General features: G+C 39.3%; 1 protein-coding gene across 1 annotated transcript; it reads left to right on the top strand.

Annotated features, from left to right (window-relative positions):
* Positions 1 to 3,018: 3,018 nt before the first annotated feature.
* SLC25A24 (solute carrier family 25 member 24) lies at positions 3,019 to 26,175 on the top strand. The gene is made up of 11 exons (XM_072867440.1): positions 3,019 to 3,338; positions 14,192 to 14,318; positions 14,835 to 14,922; positions 15,421 to 15,532; positions 18,221 to 18,379; positions 18,721 to 18,873; positions 20,034 to 20,141; positions 21,484 to 21,651; positions 22,798 to 22,948; positions 23,627 to 23,819; positions 24,427 to 26,175. Exons 1-10 carry the CDS (start codon positions 3,153 to 3,155, stop codon positions 23,803 to 23,805), a joined length of 1,431 nt encoding a protein of 476 aa, XP_072723541.1. The 5' UTR covers positions 3,019 to 3,152; the 3' UTR covers positions 23,806 to 23,819; positions 24,427 to 26,175.
* Positions 26,176 to 26,410: the final 235 nt, after the last annotated feature.

Genomic DNA, 26,410 nt, shown 5'->3' with positions numbered 1-26,410 from the left:
ATGCTACTTACTATATTTCCAGGGAGACCAGTGCAAATCTGGCATTGTTCGATGAAAAATGAGTTTCACTGTTGCTTCACATCTTGGATAAACAGTTAGACCAATGAAATACAACCCGTACTTCCAACCTTCTGCCACGCACCCAAGTCAAAGCAGAATCTACTTGCAAATATGAATTGTCTAACCATCAGGCTCTATCTGTCTGTTTTCTGTGGCCTACTTTTCCTACACAACTCGTAACAGTATGACACACACTATAGAAATTCTAACTATGCATGATGCGCTTATGAAAGCCAAACCTGCCAAAACTAGCTTTTCCTTGTTGCTTCAGGAAGAACAAGTGCATCTTTCTCTTTTACCTTGAATTTTGGACTATTGATGCTAACTTTTCACAAGTGTTAATGACAACTACAAAGTTTTTAGAAAAAATGTCAGTATTCCATTGAGGTTCCCTTCTTGTCTTGATCTTTTATTTGCGCCACTACTTACTTTAGTCAATAGTCCCCGCATCAGACACTACTTTCAACCCCCACTGCAGGTAATTATAGCAGATACTCAATCAGTCCACAAGCTTGTATGTATTGCCACTAAAGTAATAGTTACATTTAATTGGTAACGAAAAAAACCTTAAGTGTGTGTATATAAGCTATATACCTATTCACTCTGAAGTGATTACCAAAATGTGGTGTCTGTCATTATGCTGCTAGGAAACTATTAACACTCAATGCCTGCAGGTTCCTGTGAGTGCTTGCGTATAGCTTTACTGATCATGTGGAAATGATTAGCTGATGTTGAACAACTAAATGTTCACAATATAGGGTAAAACTGCTTGAGGTCAACTTAAGTGTATGCTTCAGGTATTTGGTGTCAATTTTTGAATGGTTTTAGTTCATACATGGTGTTAATATACAAGTACAGTATTTAGTAGGATATTCATCATATAAGAAAATAACTACTTCATCAAGACCTCAGACAATGACAACGCTGGATATTAGAAACCTAGTGATATGCAATGGGAGCTTAAGGTAGCACTCTTTCATTCCTGCTTATGTCATATTTCTATGTATTTTATTCAGTAACTAGTACAGATAGTTATTACTTGCCTGTTCTGATTAGTGATAAAAGAGAATGTTGCACCCACTGTACTTTATTAGATAGAGATGTAAGGATGATTAGATAGAGATGTAAGGATGATTAGATAGAGATATAAGGATGATGGTATGAGTAGAAAAACAGAATCAAAGGCCATACTACTTAGCAGTATTACATGGCTGGGATGCAGTGACCTCAGCAACATTCACTTTCCTTATTCTGGAAAGGAGTAAAGTGTGTTCAGACTCTGCCTATTTCAATGCACAATGTTAGCTGTACTACCAAAGTGACATGTTTATATTTGGACCTGTCTTGTTTAACATATTTATCAGTTAGGTGGAGGTAGCAGAGTACACTCTCAACTTTCCAGATGATGCCAAACTGTGGGGGATCACCTGGTGTGCTCAAGTGCAGGGCTGCCATTCAGAGAGGCTGGAGGAATGGGGTGACAGGGACCTGATGAAATTCAGTAAGAACAAATGTGAAGTACTGCACGTAGGAAGGAATAGCCCCTTGCAACGATACAGGTCAGGGAGCAGCTCTGCTGAGAAGGACCTGGGGTCTTGGCAGAGAGCAAGCTGAGGATGGGCCAGCGGTGTGTCCTGGTAGTAAACAAGGCCAGCAGCATCCTGGGCAGTATGAACAGGAACATGGCCAGCAGATGGAGAGGAGTGATTATTCCCTTCTACTCTGCACAAGCTAGGCTGTATTTAGACATTCCAGTCCAGTTCTGGGCTACCCAATACCTGAAAGACATGGATAAACTGGAGAGTTCAGCAGAGGGCCACCAAGATGCCAGGGGGCTGGAGCACTTGCTCTGTGAGGAGAGGCTGAGGAAACTCAGCTTGCTCAACTGGGAGAAAAGAAGGCTTTGTGGGGACCTAAAAGGAGGCCTCCACCTTCCTGGTACCTACAGAGGGTTTATAAAGAAAATAGGGTCAGGCTTCTTGTAGTGGGGCACAGTGGGAGGATAAGAGTCACGAGGCACAAATTGAAATGAGAATGGCTCAGAGTGGATCAAAAGGGAAAAGCTTCCTTCCTGTGAGGACAGTCAGGCTGTAGATCAGGCTGCCTGGGGAGGATGTCCGGTCTCTGTCCTTGGAGGTCTTCAAGACTGAATAAAGACCTGACCAACCTGGTCTGAGTTAATGGCTGAGCTTGCTTTGAGGAGGAGGTTGAACTACAGACTCCCTGAGGTCCCTTCCCTTCCCACTTATTCTGTGATTCTATGAACCTATAATGCAATCATGCAAAAGTCATAGTAGCGTCTAGCCCTTTTTCAAACACCAATTAGTCTATGGTCAGACAATGTAGCACATGAGCTTTATTAATTACTCTTTGAGCAAGGCTACTAAGTTTCTGCGGTAAGGCTGGAATGCACTTTCCACGGCTGTGTATCGACTGACTATGCACCAGGAGAGCAAGACTCAATTCAGTGGCTCTTGTTTTCACTGCAGCTCTTGCACAGAGAGCCTACTTGCTGACATGTTCTATCAATTTGTTCTTATACCAGTTGTGTCATTTAAGTAGTTCCTTTTGCATTTCCTTCACTGATTTATTTATGAAGCAATTATGAAGCAAAACCCCTTGAAGTTTCCTTCTTCTAGTCTTTGTTCTATTAGGCTAAACAAGCCACGCTCTTTCAAAGACTGCCCTTCTGGTCTCTAGACTAAGGGCTCTTCACACAACTTCAACCCAGACCTCAACCGCTGGTGACTAGAATGAGCCAAAGTATCCAAGTTAGGGCTTTTGCAGCGTTATTGGTATTTCTCGACTTGTACCGGAGACGTTTAGCCGGGTACAACCGCGTAAATGCGGGAGGGAGAGCTGAGGCGAGCCTGAGGGGCTGCAGCTGCCGCCCGCCCGCGCTCTTCCCTCAGCGGCTCGTTTCCCACCGCCCAGCCCTCCCTCCTCCCCCTCGCCGCTGAGGCGGGTCCGGGCCGCCGCCTCCTCTGGCAGCGGCGGGCGTTGGCAGCAGCGCAGGCACTGCCTCCCGTCCGCGCCCAGCCCGCAGGAGCCGAGAGGCGAGCGTCTCGCTGCCCGTACCGCACGGCCCTGCCATGTTCCAGCTCCTGCGACGCCTCGCGTTGCCGGCGGCCGCCTGCGAGGGGAGCAGGGATGGCGACTCCCGGTACGCCAACCTCTTCAGGAAGCTGGACCTCAACGAAGATGGGAGGGTGGATATCGCCGAGCTCCAGACGGGCCTCCGGGCCATGGGCATCCCCCTGGGAAAAGAAGCGGAGGAGGTAAGAGCGGGCCGATGGCGCGGAGACGGCCCTTCCCCGGTCTCCAGTCGCTTCACCCTGGCGCTGCCTCCCGGAGGAGCAGTCGCTGGCGAGCGGCCTCTCTCCGGCACCCCGCGGCCGTGGGGAGGGCGAGGCGCGGCCTGGCCGCCTCACCCCGCCGCCCGTCCCGTGAGGGCTGGGGCGCTGCCCGGCGGGGGCTCGCCCTGGTGGCCCCGGAGCCGAGGCGGCGCGGCAGGGGCTGCTGCAGACCCGGGAGCCGCATTCGGGGGCTTTGGGGCGCTCCTGGGTGAAGTCGGCCTCGGGCCTGCCTTTTTCCTAACCCGGTACGCCGTGCCTGCTCCAGGGGCTGTATTGTACAGGCACGCCTCAGGGTTATAAATGAAGGATCCCGAGTGCGGACGCTATTAGCAGTACGGCTGTCGGCGGTTCTGGTGCTAAGTGGGCACGGCCGGGTTTATTCATCATGTGTCGACTCTCGACTTCCTTTAACTCTTTGTTGCGGGATATTTGATAGCATATTCCTCCTCCAGCATCATAAAGGATGGTAATTTACAGCTTTTGTCTGTCACTCCACCTTTGCATAATCTAGATCAGAATACATTAAGGTTTGCTTTGGGCAGCAGGTACGTAGATCTGTATAGCAGTAGGTTGCAGTTTCAGAACTAGTTATTGAAGCTAGGTCTCCATGAACACACGGACATGGAAATTATTCTTCTTGGCATCAGCTGTGTCTGATACCAAAGCCCTTCTATTTAAAAATGCAAACTTGTAACAGCAGCCATCAAACCACAAAACAGACAGCACGCTCTCTTTGTGCTGTGGATTCTGCAGTGATCAGGTTGGACTATTACATTCCTTTGTCCCCTGTTATCAATGTTGTGACCTCATGAGTCAGTATAACTTGAGTCAAGTGTTCCAGTGCAATGCTGAGTTAGACTAGCAAATCTGACCTGTACCTGGAAGAGAAACTTCTCTTTCCTAGTTGTTTTCAGTAATCCCCAGGGATCAGAATATAAAATTATTTAATGCACAATTCTGTAGGCATAAGTATTTGTGTGGTAAGGCAAGTCTGTGCTGAAAAGGCACGCATAGGGTCAGTTAGGCTGAACAGGTACAGCTGAGATCTGTGCTGGAGCTATTACCATAACACTCCTGTTCTTTATTTCAGTATAAAGAATGGTTAGAAGGAATTCCACTGCTGTGCCTGTACTAGCCATTGCATACTTTCTGAAAGAGGCTCAGGAAAGTGAAAAATTTTGACTGCAGTGTTAAGATATATATTGGGTCAGTAACGCAATTTCAGTGACCTTATGCTAATCGTGGGACACTGTCAGTTCTTTCCCGTGATCTCATTATTTGGTCTCTATTTTACCTCTTTTTAGTATATTTAATTCTCTGTGTCATATACTTAAGGGGAAAGTATCCAGCAGGCCTCTTGAATGATGCTTGTGTGAGAGTATAAATGAAAGCATGCTTTCACTTCAATATTGCTTCTGGTCAATTCAAAATTATCTTTACAATCATCTTCAAAATCATCTTTACAATAAGTACGTTTTGTGTTCTCAGTTTTTGGTGTATCAAGGAGGGTCAGTTTGGCCTGTTTGCTTATCCATGAGAGTTGTCAGTATTAAGAGCATGCTAGTTGCGAACTTCAGTCACACATTATATACACATTGTTGAAAACCTGTTGTACCAGTTTGACTGTAACAGTTTGGGGTTTTTACTTACATTGAACAACAGGGGAACAGGTGACCAGTTAATTTTCTGGTGATTAACGAGGGTGGTCTTCCCACATAATTCACTGAAAGCCCTGAGATGCAAGTGGAATGTTTCTTCAGTTTTGAGCAACTTAGAATTGAAGTTCTAAGTTCTTTCTCAAGATCGGTGTGATGCCTTTCATTAATAGTGCACATCTGAGTATCTGTCAAATTCTTCTCAGTTGCTACAGTATAAACCGGAAGTGAAACCCATGAAATCAACAGAGATAAGCTAGACTTACCTAGATGTAATGGAGAGCAGGAACGGGCTGCCTTTAGTTGCTTAGGAAACACAGAGTAAACAAAATAAGCCATGAGTCATGTTGCACGTTTGAGAGGGGTGGAAGAATTGTTGGAGTGCACTGAAACTTATATACGTTCACTATTTTAAACTTAATGGTGGGCATGGTTTGAACTAGAAACCAGACTAGTTATATATAACTATTAATAACTAGACTTCTTATAATGAGAGCCTCAGTAAGACTTGCCTCCAGCTTCTTTACGTAGCTAATCTGCTTCCTGTACTTTCTTGCAGCTCAAAGCTGCCTTCTCCCGCTTACTTCACTTCAAGCTCTAAAGTGACGTTGAATTCAGTAAAATGTCTTTTTAGTACTTGGTAAAAAGGTATTTTATTAATGAAGTCAGATATTGAATCGTCATATCTATGTTTGGAGAGGCACAAGTAGTCTTATAATTACTAATAACTAATGAGTAAGGAAATGAGATGTGGAAATATTACACAATGTGACAAAGCATTAGCTACTGAACTGCTCAGCCCTGCCAACATAGTGGCACTATGGGGCAGGTAGACCTTGGGATATCCTAAAGCAAAGGAGGCTTCGGTGCCTCATGGCTGGGTCGGGGTCTCAGGCCTTGCACTAGTGTTATGTTCTAGATGCAGGTCTGAGTTAGGTTTCCAAAAACACTCTTGCAGGGCTGGCTTTTGTTGCATGGGATGAAATCCACGTACACGGGAGTGTTGATCACCGAACTTCTGGGGGGCACAGCTGCTTCCTGGTTAACTCCTGGTAAGGGACCATGTGAGTGTTACTGTGTTTCACTGCAAAGTCAGTTGGTTCATCCGAAGTCGTCATCTTCATGGTATAAATTAGTGTTTGTGCTACTAGTATTACTTTCCTCTTTTCTCTTGAAATGTAATTTCTCTCTAGAAGGGATATGCATGTCTTTAAAAGATACAAAGCTGCTATCCATTTGAGTAATAGACTACTGGTGTGCTCTTTTTATTTCACCTTTCATCAGTTGTCTTGGCAGTTTTATTAATGCTCAATGTATAATGAGACACTCTTTTAGTTGAAGTAACGTTACAGATATGAGAATTGATGTGAAACCATGTGGTAAGCTTTGGAGGTAGGTTGCATGTCCCTCTAAGGAAGAATAATTTTTTTCCCCATAGCAAAACATCATAGCACAACGTGACAGAAGCTCCTGACTTCGTGTTCTGCTTGACCTGCCTCCTGTCAGTATCTGACAGACAAAAGTAAACCACTGGAAAATCCAAAATGTGTGCTGCTTAGAGGCTGCCAGGATGACTCCTGTTTTATATTGTAGTATATTACCCTCTAGGAATGGGTAACTTTGCAAAGCTTTACAAAAGATTCCTGACATAATACGTCAACACCTACAAAGAAGGAATTTAGTGTGGTGACAGTATCAAATGGTGCTCTACAAGCAACATTAACAGCTATTGTGCAGTCACTTTGATTAGTGGAGTTATCTAGTAGAGGCACAAAATTGATGCTGGGATCAGGTCTCAAATGATCTAATCCTGTGTCTTCAAAATGCCATGAGTCTCTTAGGCGGGAGTACCATAAATGGTGCGAGTGGTTATATGAAGTACTATTTTTGTTCACCCTTTCCTTATGTTGCAATCAATCCTTACAGTAAACCTGTAGGAGGCGAACCCTGTATTTCAAGCTTCAGTTTGGGGTAGGAACAGCCAAGCATTCAAATTCAGGTACTATTTATACATCGAGTCCTGGAGCTAGGAGTAGAAAGATGTTATTGAAATGACTAATTACATTCTGGAAACAGGATAATGATCTTATTTGGACTGACTCTCTGTCAGGATTTGACATAAGTCTTTGGATACATTAAGGCTCCTTTAGATGAAGAAAGTGTGATGAGACACCTCTGTGTGGTGGAAACAGGGCCCAACGAGACTGAATTCTCAGCAATCAGAATATGGTCTGTTTAGAGTGATCGACTGTGTTTATGAAAATTTTAGTCCAACGAAGTCTAAAAATACTCAGAACACTTGAAGTGTGTTGCTGCATTTAAACCAAGGAAAATTCAGAATTCCATCAAGCGAGGCCGGCCCCTGTGCTGTGTTCCAGTGCTGTGTCTCAGTGCGAGCGGATATGTGAGAACAGGGACAGGTGTGTATTGTTTCCTTCTGTGCTTTTCTGCGGCCTCTGAAAACTACAGCTAGATAGTTCTTCAGAGCTTGAAGTTATCATAGCTGATCTTAGTCCAGAAAGCACATACTTGTTTAGTGACTGAGGTAAATATATCCTTGAATATTTCTCCACTGTTTTTTAAGATTTTTGCGCTTTTCTTAATTTTGGTAACTTCCCTTACATGACAAAATTAGAAGGCTAGTAGACCAAGTTAACTGAAGCCTCTTCATTATGTTGTAGCTTGGCTAGAAACATACAAAAAGCACTAGTTACTTTGGCAACTTCTTAGAAGAAACATGGGCATTTTCGATCACACGATATCTACTCTTAGAAATTATTGTCATACGTGATATGCAGATTCACGGTCTTATAAGCTTCACCACTTTCACGTCTGTGTGTCATTCTTTGTGAAATGAAGCTTTCTCTCACCTTATAAGTATGCCAAAAACTGGTACTATAGATTTAGAGTAGACAGGCATCTTCAACTTTTTACCAAAACAGATGTCATGTCACATGATTGTAGAAAACTGGAATCACTTAGTTCCTTTAAACTTTGCTTTTCAGGTCATAATAGGTGTTATGATTATGTCTGATTATGGGGACTTAATTGGATCTTCAGTAATATATCTGTCTTCAGTTGTAAGCAAATATAAGTCATTATTTCATTGCAATGTGTACAACTTCAGAAGCTTTTAACTGACAAGTGCTGTAGTCGCCAAGTCTCCATGTGAAAGAGCAAGATGAATATAAGTTTGTTTTCACAACACTTTAAACATCCAAGGAGATAAAATGAATTTTTTTAATACTAACTTGATAGGTTTTTTCCTGAACAGTGACAGGGTACAGTGAATTATTAATTCTTCCTCTTGTTGCTGCAAAGTGCAAGAATGCCAGGCACCAAATATGGGAACCCCCATCTCTGGAAGATCTCTTAACAGCATGTTGAAATGCTTTGCTAAATCCCCGTCTTGAGACAGCAGGTAAACAAACAAGGTAAACTGGTAAATCTTTTAAGCTGACTGTAAGGTGGGGATGCCTCTGTAGCTGAGTAGTCTTATTTAATGGAAAAAATCAGTCTACCAAGTATGTTCAAAGTCAAAAATACCAGTGTAACTTGCAAGGAATGATGAATGAAGGTACAAGGGATAGTTTGCATCTCCCATTTATGCTGTTTTAGATTCTTGGAATCTAATTCATAGCTATGAGTTGAGAGAGTTTATCCAGGTCCTGAGGGAGAAGCTTCTGCAAGGCATATTGGAGAGCATACTCACGACTTGCATCTCTTCCTTTTTAGGCTCATTTTGTAGAGATTCTGTTACCTGAAATGGACCAGTGTGAAGGGTACTGCTAGTGCTTTCCTGTTGCAGGGAAGAGTGGTGCTCAGGACAAAGAACAGGAAGGGGAAGCTCTGCGGCTGATAGCAACATCTCTGCTACTGCCAAGGGTGCAAGTCTGCTGTACTGGAATGGGGTACTCTGTTAATGTCTGTCTGTGGCAGGTTTAAAGAGCCTGCTTAGGTACTGTTCACATGTTGGTAGTATCCTTTGGGACGGAAGCGAATAAATATGAATGCAGCATTTGAACAAGTTGGGAGGTCTTTGGAGGCAGTGTAAATTACTGTTTTGCTCAAAATGCAATGTTGTGTTGGATTTCTGGAGGTTAAGTGGTAGTCTAGTTTGTTAATATGTTATGTGGACTCACTGGTTGGGTTATAATGCTGCGTGGACACCCCCTCACGCCCTTTCCGTTTCTGCTGGATTTATCTCCCAACTGATGCAGTTTGACAAGGCTGACTTCAATAATCTTTACTACTGATTTTTGGGTTGTCATTGTGTGTCATAAATTTGTGTAGTCTTGGCAGATACAGCTAGGAAAAGGACAACATTAATTTTTAGTATTGTAGGGTACGTATCCAGTAAAGAGAAGAGTTGCGTATACTTGAGCTGTGACTGAATTTGGCTTCCAATAAGATTACAGTCTAATAATTTAAAATTGTAGAATGCAGAGCTATGTGAATGACTGGCACTAATTACTTTGGAGGTGAACGGGGAAAGAATAGAAAAAGGGGAGAAGAGGAGAAGGGAATATCGTGATTGGTTTTATATATAGTACCTCTGGTTTTAAAAGAAAATGTGAAATTTGTGAGTGTCCAAAGACATGATGCTATTCTTACTGTAGTGCTGGTGTTTTTTCTATGCGGTATGTGTAATAAATTGCTAATTGCACCACTTATGTATCTTTAAGTGTGGGGTTTTTTGTTTTGTTTTTTTTTTGTTTGTTTGTTTGTTTTTTACTTGTCTTGTAGATAACATGATAGGAAGCCAGAAACACCCAGTAACTTCTTGATGGATCACTTCCTTTTAAATATTCTTTACATTATATTAATTAGCTGAAGTAACAAGCTAATGAATAGATGATTGGTAATCATTTGTACTGAGCAGCCCCACCTTTCACGCACAATTCAATTTTGTAACCAGAATGTGAAGGCTTATGCACAATACACAAATAGTGATACTAAGTAATATAAAAATTAAACTGTGAATTTAAAGAAAAAGTCTGCGTAAAAGCATTAAGATTTCTAGTGTCTTGCATTCTCTGTCTTTACATTGTAGCTATGAATATCTTAAAGTTCATAACTTTGGCACAGAGTAATCTAATAATTCATCAGGCCACTTACAGAGTCTCAGGATTTTTAGGTGTGTATAAAGCCTGTCTGTAACTTTTATTTTTTCAGCAGACCTGCTGGCTTATGTTTCCACACCAAATACAGAGGTCTTCTGGAGGAGTAGGAATTCAACACTGTAACATGCTTTATATAATTTAGAAATTTAAAAATAAAATTCTTCAGTGTTTCAGTCTACTTGTGGCCTTTAACATTGGTATTGCCTCACTGTGCAGGATTTTGAAAGCAGCTGTATTAACAAAATACACAGCAGAAAAAGAACAAAAGTAGCAGCGTTAAAAAAAAAAAAAAGAAGAGAAAAGAAAAAGGCAGCAGTGTCATGACCAAATAGGTCAGCACAGGAGCATTGTAGTCAGTATGGGTGAAGGCCTGTAGCGTTAAAGGGAAGATCATCTAAACCGTCTTCCTACATCTGTCAGTAACTAGCAATTCTTTACATGGTCATCATTTTGTTTTATCTAGTGAATTGTTTTTATTGCTTGGGGTTAAAGTTTTTAGACAATGAGAAAAGAAATGGCGTGCCTTGAAAAATAAACATTTTCCTCTTGGGGCTGGGCCTACCTAAAGGTGAGGTGATCCCACAGTAAGTCTGTAACAAGAAATGGCAGGTTTTATGTGGCAGGCACACTGAAAATTGTTTCCCAGGACTTCTGTTTGGTTCCTGCTCTATTGTTGTAAGCATGCCTATTTTAAAATGCATCCAGTTCTCCATCAGAGAAGTTGGTGAACCAGGAAGTGGCACAGTGACAAGTGGTGGTAACTATGCAAAATCGGGTAGTATATTAAATGCAGAACAGCAGAGCTGGATTCCTTGTTGAACTGATGTGAGGGTGGTTGAAAGTTGGAACAGGTTGGCTGGGGAGGCTGTGGAATCTCCATCCTTGGAGATGTCCAAGACTCAACTGGATGTGGTCCTGTGCAACCTGATCTAATTAGATGTGCTTTGAGCCGGGGTTGTGCTCGATTGCCTCCAGAGGTCCCTTCCAACTGGAATTATTATTTGATGCCATGAATGGGCAGTTTGTACCTGGGAGTTAGTGCGCCACAGAATCAAGTGTGTGTCTTCCTGCTGGCTATGCCCATGGAGTATATAACCCCCCATGAGGGAGTTTCCGCCCTCCAAGTGGAAGGCAAGCTCCTTCAACGTTCCTGTTTGTTCCACAAACTTGCAAATTACTGGTTTTAATCTAAAACTTTTAACACCCACATAATTAGTACATTTCATAGAGGGCAAGAGGCTTTTGTTTGTATGAAGTTTTAGATTTGTAATGTTAGAAAAATGTGTGTGTCTGCTGAGGAAAAGCATACGTTTTTGTTCCCTGTCACTTCTGTTCTGCTGCACTGAGAGTGGCTGAGACTGGCTTGAAGTCTGGAAAATAACTGTAAAAACAAAAGTAGAGAATGGAGAGTATGTTTGTGCTTATCCTTTTCTAGTTGTTGCAATATAAAATCCGCTCATTTGGCAGATGAAATGAAAGGTGCCCCCCTTCACACACGCTAATTGCCAGCTCTCTAAACCTCCTAGGAATTTCCGTTTTCTTTGGCTCACGTCATCCTCAGCAGTGGAGGTTTTGTAATTGGAATTTAGTTAAAGTTTTGTCATATTTGTGAGCCAGAACAACACTTTCCTTGTTCTTCATTTTTGTTCATGTAGTTCAGATAGCAGTAGGGAATAGTAACAATTTGCATTGATTAGAATTCACTCAAAGTGTGTGTATGACTGCCACATAAATTACTTCTCAGTAACTTGTGGGAGTCTAGCAAGGCACTTGGATCCTGCGGTATGAGATGCTGTGCGTGGAATACAAGACGGGTTGAGATTGCAGTGTCTTTGAGGGGGGACTCTTTTCTGGCTAGAGTAATTTTAATGGTGGTTTTTGGTTTAGGGCTTTTTGTTTGTTTGGTTTTATTTAAATGGTCTTGTTAGAAAGTCATGGTCAGGAATGCATCCATAAACTTCAATAAATGTAAACTATTTTTTTCATAATGGGAAATTCTGAACAGCCCTAACAATATTGGCAAGGGCATGAAACTGAATTGATGAGTATATTTTTGTTAACAGGTAATTCATAGCCATGACAATCAAGCTGGACTTACGAGTATGCTAAGAACACTATTTTTCTAAGCTGATACCAAACACCTTTATCTGAGTATGTGGTAACTTCAGTTGATTTTATTGTGCATAACTTGCTGTATTATGGGAGGTAAATGTTGCTTCTTATTTCGCTGTGGAGTACTACATCGTCTTCCTCCCTTCCATTGAGAAAGCTGGGATAATCTTATGAATTTTGTTTCTTTGAGATTAAACATTAAAGTACATTTCTTTTAGTAGAGGGATAGGAAGGATAAAGGAGGCAACAAAAATTTATTTAGATGTCTTCAATTTTTTTTTCAGACATCCGCAACAAATACATCAGAGTTTTCAACTTGCTTTATGTTTAGTTTCTTTAGGCTAGAACTTGCTGGACTTTGGTCTTTTGAGGACTTCTACTAATTATAGTGGAGTAAACAAAATGATTAAAAACAGATTTTGCAGGTTAGAATAGCCATGCAAATCTCCTTGAGAGTTGCTTTATTCAGAAATTACAGTTGCGCAAGGCAGTCTGCAAAATAGAAGATATTCAAAAGTATTTTTGGCATATGCTTTACGTGTACCCTGAAGTGCGCTGAAACTTACTGCAAATTAATGAAGAGATTGTGCTGTCAAGTTGGTCTCCTGTAGGATTTCACACATTGAGGGAAACTGCAGAGACTGATGCCCAAACAAAGAGATGAGGCATAATTTCCCCTTAAATCTTGTGTTCTAGAGCAGGGTTTTGGGGTGGATTTCCCTGCCCGCTTCCTGCGCATCCTGCCAGAGGAGACGGCAGCACTGTGGAAGCGCGAGAGCGGATGGAAAGTGCCTGTGATCCTGTGCTGTGGGCCTTGCCTCTCCTTGGCCCCGCTGCTCTTTCTGCAGCCCTCCGTGTGTGGAGCAGCCCTTGCTGTGGCATAAAGCCCAAGCTAATAAATCCTGCAGAGCGTGTTAGCCTGGGCTTCGCTCTTCTTGGGGCTTTGCCTTTGAAGATATGCCTCAGCAGTTACAGGCTGATGCTTGGGGGGGCTGCTGTAATTTCCCTGATTTAAAAAGTATGTTTTCACACACAAAAATGGTAAAGTATTCTAGCCCTTTGTTGATGGACAAGTGTAGGCCTAGGCTGTATTTCAGATTTGTTTCCTGCAGTGCTGGTAATTGTATACCATGCATTCAACTCGTAGTTAATTTTACATGTAGATGTTTCTTATCTGCAGGACAGTTACTAGGAAACACATGCAAAAATGGAAGATAACTGTGCTTCTATTTGTTACAAGTCTGTTGTTTGTTTGTTGTTTGTTTTAATTTTTTGTCAGGGCTTCAGTTTGAAGCAGAAAGCCCTGCCTTCTCAAACCCTGGGGGGGGAAGTGGTAGTCAGGTGAGACCTTTGTATTTTTTTTGTCAGCAGTTGAATAGTTAATTGCTATTTGTATTTTTATCTTTATGATTCGTAATTATTAGACCACTGGATTAAAGAGGATAGTTAAGACTGTGTTTGTTTAATTTCACTGTCATATTGACAAATTTCATGTGTAATCAGGAAAGTCACAGGCTTGAAGTTGTTCTCTTTCATGATTTTGTCCTGTCCCCCACCTCCTCCACAAATTATTTGATACCTGTAGGTGTAACTTGCCAGTGCTGGTAAGAAACCTTAAAATCTTTGAGTAGTAAAGTTATGTAAATAATAAATAATGCTTTCTTAAATCTATCTTTGCTGAGTGTTTTCTCTCTTTATGAAAATACTGAGAGTATGTTAAATTCTGAAAACAAAATATAGCTCTGAAGTGCTTAGGTGTTGTCCTGATTTGACTCTCAAAGTGACCAATATGATGCTTTTCTTAAAGCCAGGGCTGCCATGCTGCTGTTGCTTTGTGACCTGCTATAATTTGGAAAAGTCAAATGTTGAATTTTTCTCTCAACAGAAAATTTTTAAAGCTGGAGATACTAACCAGGATGGACAGCTGGATTTTGAAGAATTTATGCAGTATCTTAAAGATCATGAGAAAAAGATGAAACTGGCATTTAAGAGCCTGGACAAAAACAATGATGGTATGCCTTGATATATTTTATTTATTCAAACATTGTTTGAAGAAACTGTGCATTAAAAGTTTTCTTCATTTATATTCTTTGTCTAAACCAGAGACAAAAAGTTGTCAATATGGAAACCCCTACTTCTTTTCCTTAATAGGATCATAATTATAGTTTACTATAGATTGAAATAATAAATTATTATAGTCTTTTTTTCTTTTTATTATCTTCCAGGTCTGTTGATTTGGGGCTCTTTGTTCCCCAGATGGGGAAACTATAAGGAAGTTTCTAAGTACCTGTTAAAGCTAAAATATTTTTTTAACTCACTGAATGTTTGCATCTCATTTGGTCGCATGATTTGAATGTACTTACCTTTGCTCAGTCCTTGTAGTAAAATACATCATCTCTGTTTAAATTGATTTTAAATTATCTTTGCTATTATGTAAGCATTACAGTGGAACTTTGTGAGCTCCAAGGTGCTAAGTGTATTAAGCTCCGTGTGTTAAATATGTATCATCATTCTTTTAATGTTTCAAGGAAAAATTGAAGCATCAGAAGTTGTCCAGTCCCTCAAGATACTGGGTATAAGCATTTCAGAAAAACAGGCAGAAAAGATCCTGCAAAGGTCAGGAATTATTATTTCTTAAAGTATTTTAACCTTCTTTGTATTGTTAATTACTATATTTTTATGATTCAGAGAACAGGATAAATGTGGTTATAACTTTGAAAGGTGTTGGTACCTTCAGTGGTGGTAGTGGAATTCTATACCACAGTGGTGGTATAGGAATTCTCACATATTCCATCTGCTCTTGGGTGATAGTAAGTCTAGTCACTATTGGAGCATCTGGTTCTGGGAGGAGAATGTTATCTCATTTCCCTGTAAATGTTGTTGATAGAATGAAGCATTATATTATGTTTTTAAATGGACTATGCCAGATGCACTTGGATAAGAAAACCATAGTATTGAAAGGCCATGGCAGATTCAGCCTTGAAGTCTCCATATGGAATTTACAGTCAGGTGTCACTGATGTGATGGCCAGTATTGAAAAAAAGAAAAGGCAACGGAACAAAAAACCACCCCTGCTACTATTTCCTTATCTGGTTTTGTTCAATTTCTTTTCAGTATTGATGCTGATGGGACAATGACAGTAGACTGGAACGAGTGGAGAGATCATTTTATGTTTAACCCAGCTACAGACATTGAGGAAATAATTCGATACTGGAAACATTCCACTGTAAGTTCAACTTTTATTTTAACTTAGTGCAGCTCTTAAGTTCATCTCTGCTGTGTTAATTTGCAATATTGAGTATGACAGCTTCACAGTTGTTATATTTCAAGCATACCTGTATTTAAGATTGTTTGGTTTTCCTTTTCACTTTGTGCTCTCTCATTTACAAGCAGGATAGTGTGATGTGAGTTTCTTCTGAACAAAGAACTTCATCTAAACTTTGCCAATAATTATCAGTAATTCTTAGGAAGGAATCCTTTTCTTCCTTTGGAGATATTCCACAGAAAGATAATAACCACAATATTAAATCTCTTTCTTTTCACATTACAGTACATTCCTATGTTCAGTGTTTTTGATGTATTGAAACAAATTATAGAAACATTTTAACTGTTTTGTGTGTTGAAATTAGTTCAGTATTTGCATTTACATAGTAATATTATCATTATAAAATCACTGGTGTCATTAGTGATGATTTTCTGTGCACATGTTCTCACACTCTTTTGTGCTACAGAATTTCATTTAAGAATGACAGAATATACAGCAATAGGCTATCCACTGTGCAGATAATTTTTTTAAGTTACTATTGAATGGAGCTCTTGCCACCTCAGTGACTGACTTTTAAGAACAAATAATAAGGTAAGTAAACCAATAGTAATCCTGTTTGCTAAATATCCTTCCTGTAGATTATTGGAGTAATCCGTAAAGTTAGGTAAAGACAGGTTTCTTCGCAAATAGTGAGACCATTTATATCTTCAGGGATTAGTCAGCATTTCCATAATAAAAAAAACAGTTTATGAGATCTGAAAGCTTTGAGTGTTTCACACTCTACAACCTCAGTTCAGAAATGCTTGCCAAAAGGGAGTTAGCTCCCTGTTTGCTGAAGAAAACACTTGAAGCACTGCTATGAGATCAGATAGTCCTGGTCCCAGCTTACTTAGTGGAAAAAAACCCCTTTGCTTTAATAAAATGCTTCGTATTACTATTATTAAACATAAGATCTGTATTTTTTTAGTTTTTCATTATGGAATGTCATTAGTTACCCCCAAGAAACAATTTTTGAAGTCTCTTGTGATCTTCCAGTGTTGCAGTCAGCTGATGACCCAGTTATCACAGCAAGCAAAATCCAGCTATACGGCAACACAGCTGGTGTTTCAGATAAGAGCAGATGTGAGACCTCACATGCCTGGCTGTCATTGACAGCTCTTCCAATTCTGTTTTTATTGTAAATTTTAATTGCTGTCAGACTCTTCCAAGCAGATAGCTGTATTGGCATAGAATTATTATGAGTTGGTAGGTGTGGCCTTTCTATTATAAACCCCTTCAAATTTAGCTTTTTTTCTTAGTTGTGTTTAGGGCTTGGTAGACACAAGGTTTAAACCCTGGTAGATATGCATAATAACTCTAAGAACATTGAATTTATATTTTGAGAGTTCTGATTGATCTTTTGATGACTCCATGTAGTGGAGCAACTGATGACACCTTACTTGGAAACCACGAATGTTAGAAAGATGAAAGGATTTTTCAATTAATCTGTTCTGTGTTCAATATCCAGAATAGTTGGTGCTTATCCTGTTTGTCCAGTGGCTATATCTGTAATCTGCATCCTGCAATTCTTGTGTTCCAAATGACCAAGACCATATTCTGCCTCCTTAACAGATAGGGAACGCAGCATAAATTAGGGACGTAGTATCTACAATTAAAATCACCAGTAGTTAAAAAAAAGAGTTTATCAGTTAACATGTTTTCTGGTCAGTATTTACCAGTTATTAAAACATTCTTGCTTCTTTATAGGTTTAATTTATGCGTAATATTGGCTTTGCATTATCTACTGTGTATTTTTTCCTCATATATCATGGTTATAAATTACATGAAGAGCAGAGACTATGTTTAAGTGATATGTGAAATTCCACAGTCTTATGTCTTGGACAGCTTTATCGCTAAAGCCTATAGTAATGTTCTTTTTTGATCAAATTGAATGGTAATACAAACATGTACCTCTTAATTCAATTTCAAACCTTTATTGCTGAAAAAAGTTGTTAATGTGTCTTTCAGTGTAACTGATGATAAAAAAATTTATAAAGCATTAGTCAAACTTGTCATTTTGTAAGATAATACACAGCAGTTACCAGAAATAGAATATTCTGATATATCAGCTATAAAAATGCTACTTTAAAATGTTGGGGGGGGGGGGGGTGGGGAGAAGGGGAAATCCCACATATGTGTGAGTAAATTACCATGAGAGAGAAATCTCTTGTTAGCATCTTTAGGAGATTACCAAACTAATCCCAGAAGGCTGTCCGGTGAAAGGTTAGCTGCAACATATAGGCATTTGAGCTTTAGTGCTGGCTGTAAAGGTCTACTGATCATGACAGAATGTCTTTGTTTGGGCCATACTCAAGGCAGAAATTAGTCATAATTTTTAATGATGATGGTGCAGTCTTTGAAATGGTGGGTCTGTGGTATTATTACTCAATATCTTTGTAGAAGCCATTAAAAGTTGCTATCTATTGAATAGCAATAGCAATCCATAGCAAGTTGATTATTGAATGTAAATTAGAGATATTTTTTATTTTTAACCAGCATTTTGCTTACGTACTCTCAGGTGGTAGGTTAATTTGGAATTATAACTGTTGATAAAATTGAGATGATAGAATGAGATAGTTATTTGCACATCTTTGCTTTGGATTGTAATAGGTGTTGGATATAGGAGATAGTTTGACTGTTCCAGATGAGTTCACGGAGGAAGAGAAAAAGACTGGACAGTGGTGGAAACAGCTGTTGGCAGGAGGAGTGGCTGGTGCTGTCTCTCGGACAGGTACAGCACCGTTAGATCGCCTTAAAGTGATGATGCAGGTATGTGCAATGTTCAAGAACTTTTTAGTTTCCAGTGTATCACTTCAGTTTTTAGAGACCTGTTACGGAAAACTGATGGCCAAATACAGTATCTACATTCTGGAGGTCTACTTAGGTTTTGACAATTTTCGTATTTTGTGTTCATAAAAATTGTCCTTTCCCTAGTCATATTGGCAAAAATGTAAACAAAATATTATAGTACTTGTGCCACTAAAATAAGATTTTTTTAATAGTGGATGTGGTTTTTCTAGTTGATATATTTAAGCAATTTAATACTTGGGTGATGAGTTTTACAATCTAATCAGAGCAGTGTTCTTTACTGTGACTTTGGTTTTTTTTAGGTTCATGGTTCAAAATCAAACAAAATGAATATAGCTGGTGGTTTTAAACAAATGTTGAAAGAAGGTGGTGTCCGATCGCTCTGGAGGGGAAATGGTGTAAATGTTGTGAAAATAGCTCCTGAAACAGCTATTAAGTTCTGGGCTTATGAACAGGTAGGATGATAAATCAGGAATGAAAATAATGGTAAATCAAATAGTGTATCACTCCCACTGTTCGTTATTTGCACTGTTGTATTATATAGGAGTTCTTATCATGATTGGGGATTTTGTCACAGTAATTTAGAGTGACTTTGAGATTTAAAATCGTCTATTTATTCTGTTAATAGAATACTTGGTATTAGGCAGATTTTGCTATTGTATTATAAGCAGTGTAAATAAACTAAGTCTGTCATACATTTTAAACTGTCCTCCAGTCTGCATAGCTTTATATGGAGTACTGCATTAATATCTAGTTTCTTCAGTTGTTGCTTTGAACTGACAACAACCAAAAACTTAGCACTTTATGCTAGCTGAACTTACACAGGATTCTTTTTAAGTCAAGTATCATGGTGCTATGTAAGATGCCTTCAGCCTGGATTTCAGAGTTATATTTACCTCTGAATCAGCTTTAAGCATCATGTTAAGGCCTAATCCTCCTTTGGAAAATGAACTCTGGTTCTGGTGTAGTTAAATGATCTTGCTAGTGCCTCAGGTAAGACTAAATGAACATATTGCATATCTCTGTACAACGATGAAATAAAAGCAACAAAAAGTCAAGCAAACTTGGGGATATTGCAAGACTGAACGGCAGATTTTGATGCCATAGAATAACTTTGAGCACATTATTCCTTAGTCTTTCTCTGCTGTTCGGGAGCTGATGGCGCATTCTTGCATGATGGTATCTCTGTCTTGAATGAAACAGTATGTACAGCTCTCTAAGTGTCTCTGAACGTGCTAGTTGATCTCTCATTCTTTGATTGGAGAACTGGATCTGCAAGGGAGTTGGGTTCCTCTTTGTTATCTGGGGGCCATAGTGTGGGTATCCCTTGTGTTGGCTGTTGGTAGAATACCTGACAGTACTGTGGGTGGCTGAGGTGTTTAATGTAAAGGATTCTTGCAGGCTGGAATATCTGTTGTGTTCTTGAGAATCTTTGTCCACAGAGTTGCAGTGAGTATAGTGCTAAATTTGTTGGGTTAGTAAATGTAACTGTAAATACATTAAAAAGTAAGTACAGCTTGAAAAGACATTTTGTACTGTTCTCCTGCCTCTCATAGTAACTCTTGCTGCTCCTAAAAAGCACGTGATGTTTATTTTATGTGTTTTAACTCTACAGTATAAGAAGATACTCACTAAGGACGATGGAAAGTTAGGCACCGTGGAAAGATTTGTGTCTGGTTCTTTGGCTGGAGCAACAGCACAAACTTCTATTTATCCCATGGAAGTAAGTAACAGAGAATCTGCTTCCACTGGAGACTCTGCCAAATGGGTCTGATTAGGAGAGATCAGTGTGGAGGGAGAATATAACAGCTACAGTTGAGGCTGGGTGGATTAACTGCTCCTTCCTCTGTAAGGACATACTTGTATGTGGTACTACATATGTTGCAATTTAACTAGTGTTAATATATTAACTGCTCTAGGGTAGCTATTTCACATCCTGCCTTTTTTTTTTTAGTAGAAGTGGGATGTACTTCCTTTACTGCTGGTTCCCCAGAAAGTTTATCTTGTTGTGCAAATAACTGGAATATATGTTGGGTCTGGGATTAGACCAATACCAACATCAAGATTTGGAAGTAATGGAAAATGTAACCTAAATACCTTTTTCACAGGGAGGGGTGTCAGTAGGAATAGAACTTAGCTGTTTTATTGCTGACAATAATAATGATCTCTTTTTAAATAGCATCCTTGATGTTAGAGCCGCTCCATCACAGCTAGCCTGAGTACAGAGATGGGTTAAGTTATAGAATAACTGAAATGTTATGTAGATCATCTGGGTTATACTGATCAATGGAGGCAGGTGAACTATTCTACAATAAGATGCTCTGATCTTCCTAACAAAGATATAATACTGTCCTAGAAGTGGGTTTTAGGGTGTTTCTAAGTAAAAGAGAAAAGCAAAGTGTCAGGAAACTCCTGAGGAAGCTGCAGTCTTATGAGGCTTTAAAGTAGGCCAAATTCTTGCTCAGGAAATTCCCTCTGTGGTTTCTTTTGGATACTGTTATTAATTTCTTTATCCTAAGATGCTGTACAGACTTATTTGCATTATTAATCAGATGCTGGGTTTCACTAGTGAGACGCAATCTTTGTTATCTTTATAAGACACAACCTTAACTACCTCTCAAAGGGTCGTGCTTTTTGAAAGATTATTTTCTCAACATGCTTTGCTGTTCCCAGATCAGAAGTGTGATCTGCTAGTATGTTAATGCTCTCACTTCTTCTTTAGCTACTGCTTCTATTAAATATTGCCCCCACTGTTGCCTTCAAGTTGATCCAAAATCTGCCTGTTTTAATCAAGAAAAGAAAGCTAAAAGGCACTTTAAAAAAGCTAATAATTTGTAAGCTAGTGTATGGTAGTATGCATGCTACTCTGCGCTAATGATAAAACCTGAAGAAGCCTACTGCTTAACAAAGCCTTAACAGTGGTCATCACAATGGAGACCTGAAGTACCAAAATGCAAAGCTGTTCCAGACAATTGAATAAGCAGAGAGATGCTGTGTTTTCCTGTGTTTATAAAATACATTAATAAATAGGTATGTAATTAAGGCTACTATTTTTTCCACTTTAGGTGTTAAAGACCAGATTGGCTGTGGGTAAAACAGGGCAATATTCTGGGATGTTTGACTGTGCTAAGAAGATCTTAAAAAGAGAAGGTGTAAAGGCCTTCTACAAAGGCTATATTCCTAATATTCTGGGGATAATTCCTTATGCTGGCATTGACCTTGCTGTTTATGAGGTGAGTTTAGATCACTGAATGCATGTAGCTTTCATTAGTTAATTTACGAAAAGGGTATATATTCTTTAGAATACCTGTATTATTAGTTAGATTTGTAATATACTTGTAGTATTACAGTTACCTTCAATTTAAAATCGATAAATGAGAATTTCCACTAATCTTACTAGACTTTAACATTTTTCTTTGTTTGCCCCTCCTGGAGGAGTCCCTGTGCCGATGGGCACTTATGTGCAACAGTACCAAACAAGAAATCTGCTCATAAGGCAGGATTATATAGACCTTGGCAATACAACATGCTTGCATACTTAAATAACCTTGTTGGACTGGAACATACCTGTTCTCTAGCAAATAAGGGCCTTAAAAACCTGATATGATATTCATACTATGTTACCTATCCTGCATTTGTGATACTTAATACATTTTTTGCCATTTTCTCTGATTTATAATTGGATTATAGTAACCTGAATTCCTTGTGTATGTGTGCATGTCACCAGAAGTCTTTATGGCTGACATATAGTTGTTGTGAGGAGTTTGAAACACTGCTCGCTCTCTTTTCAAGAGGAACTGGCACCTCTTACACCCATCAGCAACAATTAAGATGTTTTATCTACCTTAGATGCTAGGTGTTGCTTCAAAGTGTGTTAAGTAACTCAGGTGCACAGACTAGTTTTTTTTCTAGTCTAGACACATCTTTTTGTGACACTGCAGTAGTAATCAGCAGAATTGCTTGAGCAAATGTTTTCAAAGCAGTGTGGAAGTTCTTGTCTACAGTTTGCATCCTTGTTTCTGCATGGGGTGACATGTACAGCTGTGTGAGCTTTTGTTGCATGCTGTGTGGTGCTGAGTTGTGTTCCCCTCCTCCTCCCCCCAAAGTATTAACAGGTCTAGAACATGGGCACTGTTGTTGCTGCTGGATCTTTTGAGGATTTCTCTTCTAGGCAGTAACTACTGTAGTCTGGTTAAAGTCCTTACCGGTATGCTAAGGTGTTTACCTGTGCACTTTAAAAGTAAGCATGTAGGACTGGTATAGTGAGATCGGTGCTTTTCAGGATTGAGCCCATAAGATTTCTTATGAATAAAGATGTATTTGTTTACTTTCTTGAATACAGATCTCTTGTCTTATTATTTAATTTTATATCTTGGCAGCTCTTGAAGAGTACATGGCTAGAACGCTATGCATCAAGCTCTGCTAACCCAGGTGTTTTTGTATTGTTGGGATGTGGTACTGTTTCCAGCACATGTGGGCAGTTAGCCAGTTACCCTCTTGCTCTTATCAGAACACGCATGCAGGCTCAAGGTGAGTCCTGTTGTACTGAAAATGTTTCTGTGTGGTCACATCAAAATTGTATTGTTTGGGATAGCTGTAGCAGAGACATGGGAATAAAAAAACCCAGCTTGGAAAACCCAAACGACTTATCTGGAAAAATCTTCTTTACACTGGTCCCTTCTCCCTATTACCCCCAACATTGTTCTTCATCATACTTAATTCAAATGTAACATTTCAGACAGTAGTGCTCTGTGTGCTACGTTCCATACAAGACTACCAGACTTAGAGCTCCTGTCATAGTCTGGGAGCACTTTTCTAAAAGTTAGAATGTTTCCTAAATTTTAGAGGTAAAATTAAAAGGACTTGCATCATCCTGTGAAGGTAGATAGCAATATTTGCTCTGGAGGATATTTCATAAAGACAGTTTCATAGCTGAGATAGGTTTGCTTGATAGGTTTGTGCACAGAGTAAGGATAGGAGCCCAGATTTCCAAAGGAATGTAGGTGGATGATGCTTTTCAGTGGGATTTAGACACATGGATCTCTCTCAAATGTCTGTGATTTAGAGATGTCTCCTCCCTGTGAGGACTCAAGTTTTAATCAATGGCCCTAGAGGTGATAGTAGGCTCACCACCCAGGTGTTTAATACTTGCTTAAGAATTTTAATATTACTAGAACTGTTGTATAACACATTATATTTTTGTTCTAGCCTCAGTGGAAGGAGCTCCACAGCTAAACATGGTTGGTCTCTTTCAAAGAATTATTGCTATGGAGGGAATCCGAGGACTTTATAGGGGCATAGCCCCTAATTTTATGAAAGTGCTTCCAGCTGTCAGCATCAGCTATGTTGTATATGAAAAAATGAAGCAGAATTTGGGAATAGCATGAAATGAAGGAAAAAGGTGAGATGCTTCTAATGTTGTTGGAAACACCATAACAAAAATGATTTCTCAAGTAACCTGCTCTCACAATTAGAGACAGATCTCTATGGAGAGATGCTGCAACTTCTACTTTTGCTCTGAAGTGGGAAGAAACTTTCTTAAATTCTAGTTCACCATTTCTAAACGGATACCTATATTGCACTTTAAAATGTCACTGAGTTTAAAAAAAAAATCAAGAAACTATCTTTAAATCAATAATATGTTTATATGTTCAGGAAATCGTGCATATTTTACTCATTGGGGTTTGCGGTTTTTTTTTGTATTTGTCTTCTCTAAATGTGTATTTGGCTTGGATCAAACCAAAGGTTGAGGAGAAGTTTGTACTGGCTTGCTATTGAATATATGAAAGTGACTTGTTGTTTTGTCACACTGCCTATACTCAAGCAATTCACAGGCAACATTTTGCATGCCTAGAAGTAAACACTTACTATTGTTATTTTTGAAGACTTAAGTTCATAAAAAATAGGATCTTAGATACAGACAAGTATGGAGTAACACATTAAAATGTAGCCCATCACCTTTATCTTGAGGCTAACCTCTTTTTTTTTTTTTTTTTTTTAATTTAAAGAATAAGAGCCTGAGAAACTGCTGTTCCATGGTATCAGAATACCTCAAATGGATTTACACGGTATTTTTGTAAGACAATCAGTGATTTTCATAACTTGCTTCACTGGACCTGCTTTTCATTGCACTTGTAAATGCTAGCACCATTAACCACGACAAGCTTTGGGTTACAGCTGCACGTTTTATAGGATCATAATATACAGGAACGGAAAAGGCTTAGTTACTAGATCCATTCCATACAAGTGCAAGTTACCGTTTAAAAACGGGGTGGAGGATCCAGTGTTAAGCTGATAGTGATTGTAATACAGCCAGTAGTGGAGCTCATCATAGCTGCCTTGCGGAGAGAAATGCTTCGTGTTTTGGACTCTCCATTCTTTCCCTTACTCAGAGGGCTACAGTTCACTATGTGCTTTTCGCCGACAGAGGATTGCATTATTATGTAAAGGTTTCACAGGTTTGTCATGTGAATTAAATCCCCTTTCCCTCACAGTCTTCTGTGCATGCTGGCTGCGTGTGTGAAATTCAGTAAAATACTGAAGCATTTTGTCCAAGTGACCAAGTGGGACTGCTGATCTCAGGTGCCCATCAGATTGATGTTAATGAAGCAAGCAAAGCACGCACACAGAACTTGTTAGTACTTGAGAAACAGCTCCTCAAAAAACAAAGCAGCACTTCCTCAATGTAGAAAGTAGGTATTTCCATGTACAAGTACTTCCAAAGTGACTTCCTTTTTTGGAGGTGAGGTGGGGGGTGGTGGTGGTGCCGCATTTCAATTGCCTTCAGGCCTGAACACTGATATAGAGTAACAATTATTGCTGAACTAATTTGTTACTCTTTTTCTGCTTTCTGCAATGTGTGGTGTCTTAATCTTTGTAAATTCTGGGTTATCTTTATACTTATCTTGACCTTCTAAAAGCAACTGCTCTTAGACCACTTCCTGAAATTGGATTACTGAAGGAAGAACTTTGTTCCTGTAAGGTCATTAAGGGTCTCTTTTTCTCTTTTTTTTTCTATTTTTTTTGTAAAATTTTTTTTTTTTAAACAAACAAATAAGCAAGTGAACATGAATAACTGCCAGAACCTCCCTTGTTCCACATACAGAAGACTATTTGGGCCATATTTTTCAAACAGCAATCAGATGTAAATCTGTGTTCAGTGCTTCCATGGCTGGTGTTTATTCTCCATAAACTGATATATAACAACTCCATAAAATTTGTATTATAAAATGTTGTTTTATCAGATTTCAGAAAATGGCAGCTTTAGCTGTGTCTTTTGGCCTTCCCTTTAGGGAAAACTTGGACTTTGCACTTTTTTAAAAAAACAGAAAGTCATTCTGTCCAACTCATCCATATGTACAATGCCTTTCTGATCTGGGTGTTTTTTGGTTTTGCCAACATTCTTGTATCTTTGTGGGATTTGTGAGATCAGTTCCCAATCATTTTGTTTGACTGTGACCAATGAGCAAACAAATGTATTGTGTGTGTGTGTGTGTGTGATGCAGAGATGACTTTAGCAGTGTCTATCTTCTAGACTTGCTCCATTTTGTTTATAGTGTGCAAGTGCCATTATGAGTATTGAAAATTATGGTAATGATGTTTTCAAATGTTGAAACGATGGGGTCTTTCAAATTTCATTTGTCATTATGTGCCTTTATGATGACCGTGTTCAATTTTGTATTCTTTGTCTCTTAAACATATGTTTACCTTTTTAAGTCTATAAAACTACCAGTTTCTAATAAATGTTTGTTTCCTTATCTGGCTGGAGCGTGCTGATGTTTTTTTCATGGCCTGATAGACAGATGACACTTGTTTATTGCACTACCTGCATAATACTCAATGTAAAAAGTGAAGGTAATTTATCTAAAAATAAGTTTGTGACTAGCCTATGCTTTGCTATTACATTAATATTTGGAAACCTAGTTTGAGATTAGTCGATTGTCATCCTGTTTAAAACTCTAGCTGTCTCATCGCTTAATGGAAGATCACATA

Source organism: Ciconia boyciana, chromosome 7 (assembly GCF_034638445.1).
Source record: "Ciconia boyciana chromosome 7, ASM3463844v1, whole genome shotgun sequence".
Lineage (NCBI taxonomy): Eukaryota > Metazoa > Chordata > Aves > Ciconiiformes > Ciconiidae > Ciconia > Ciconia boyciana.
This window is presented reverse-complemented; position numbering and strand designations above follow the sequence as displayed.

Bases quoted from the DNA above. Each gene is read 5' to 3' on its own strand.
- SLC25A24 (XM_072867440.1), top strand. From the start codon at position 3,153: ATGTTCCAGCTCCTGCGACGCCTCGCGTTGCCGGCGGCCGCCTGCGAG. The intron at 3,339-14,191 runs GTAAGAGCGGGC...TTCTCTCAACAG, and splicing joins TGGGAAAAGAAGCGGAGGAG to AAAATTTTTAAAGCTGGAGA. The intron at 15,533-18,220 runs GTAAGTTCAACT...GGATTGTAATAG, and splicing joins GATACTGGAAACATTCCACT to GTGTTGGATATAGGAGATAG.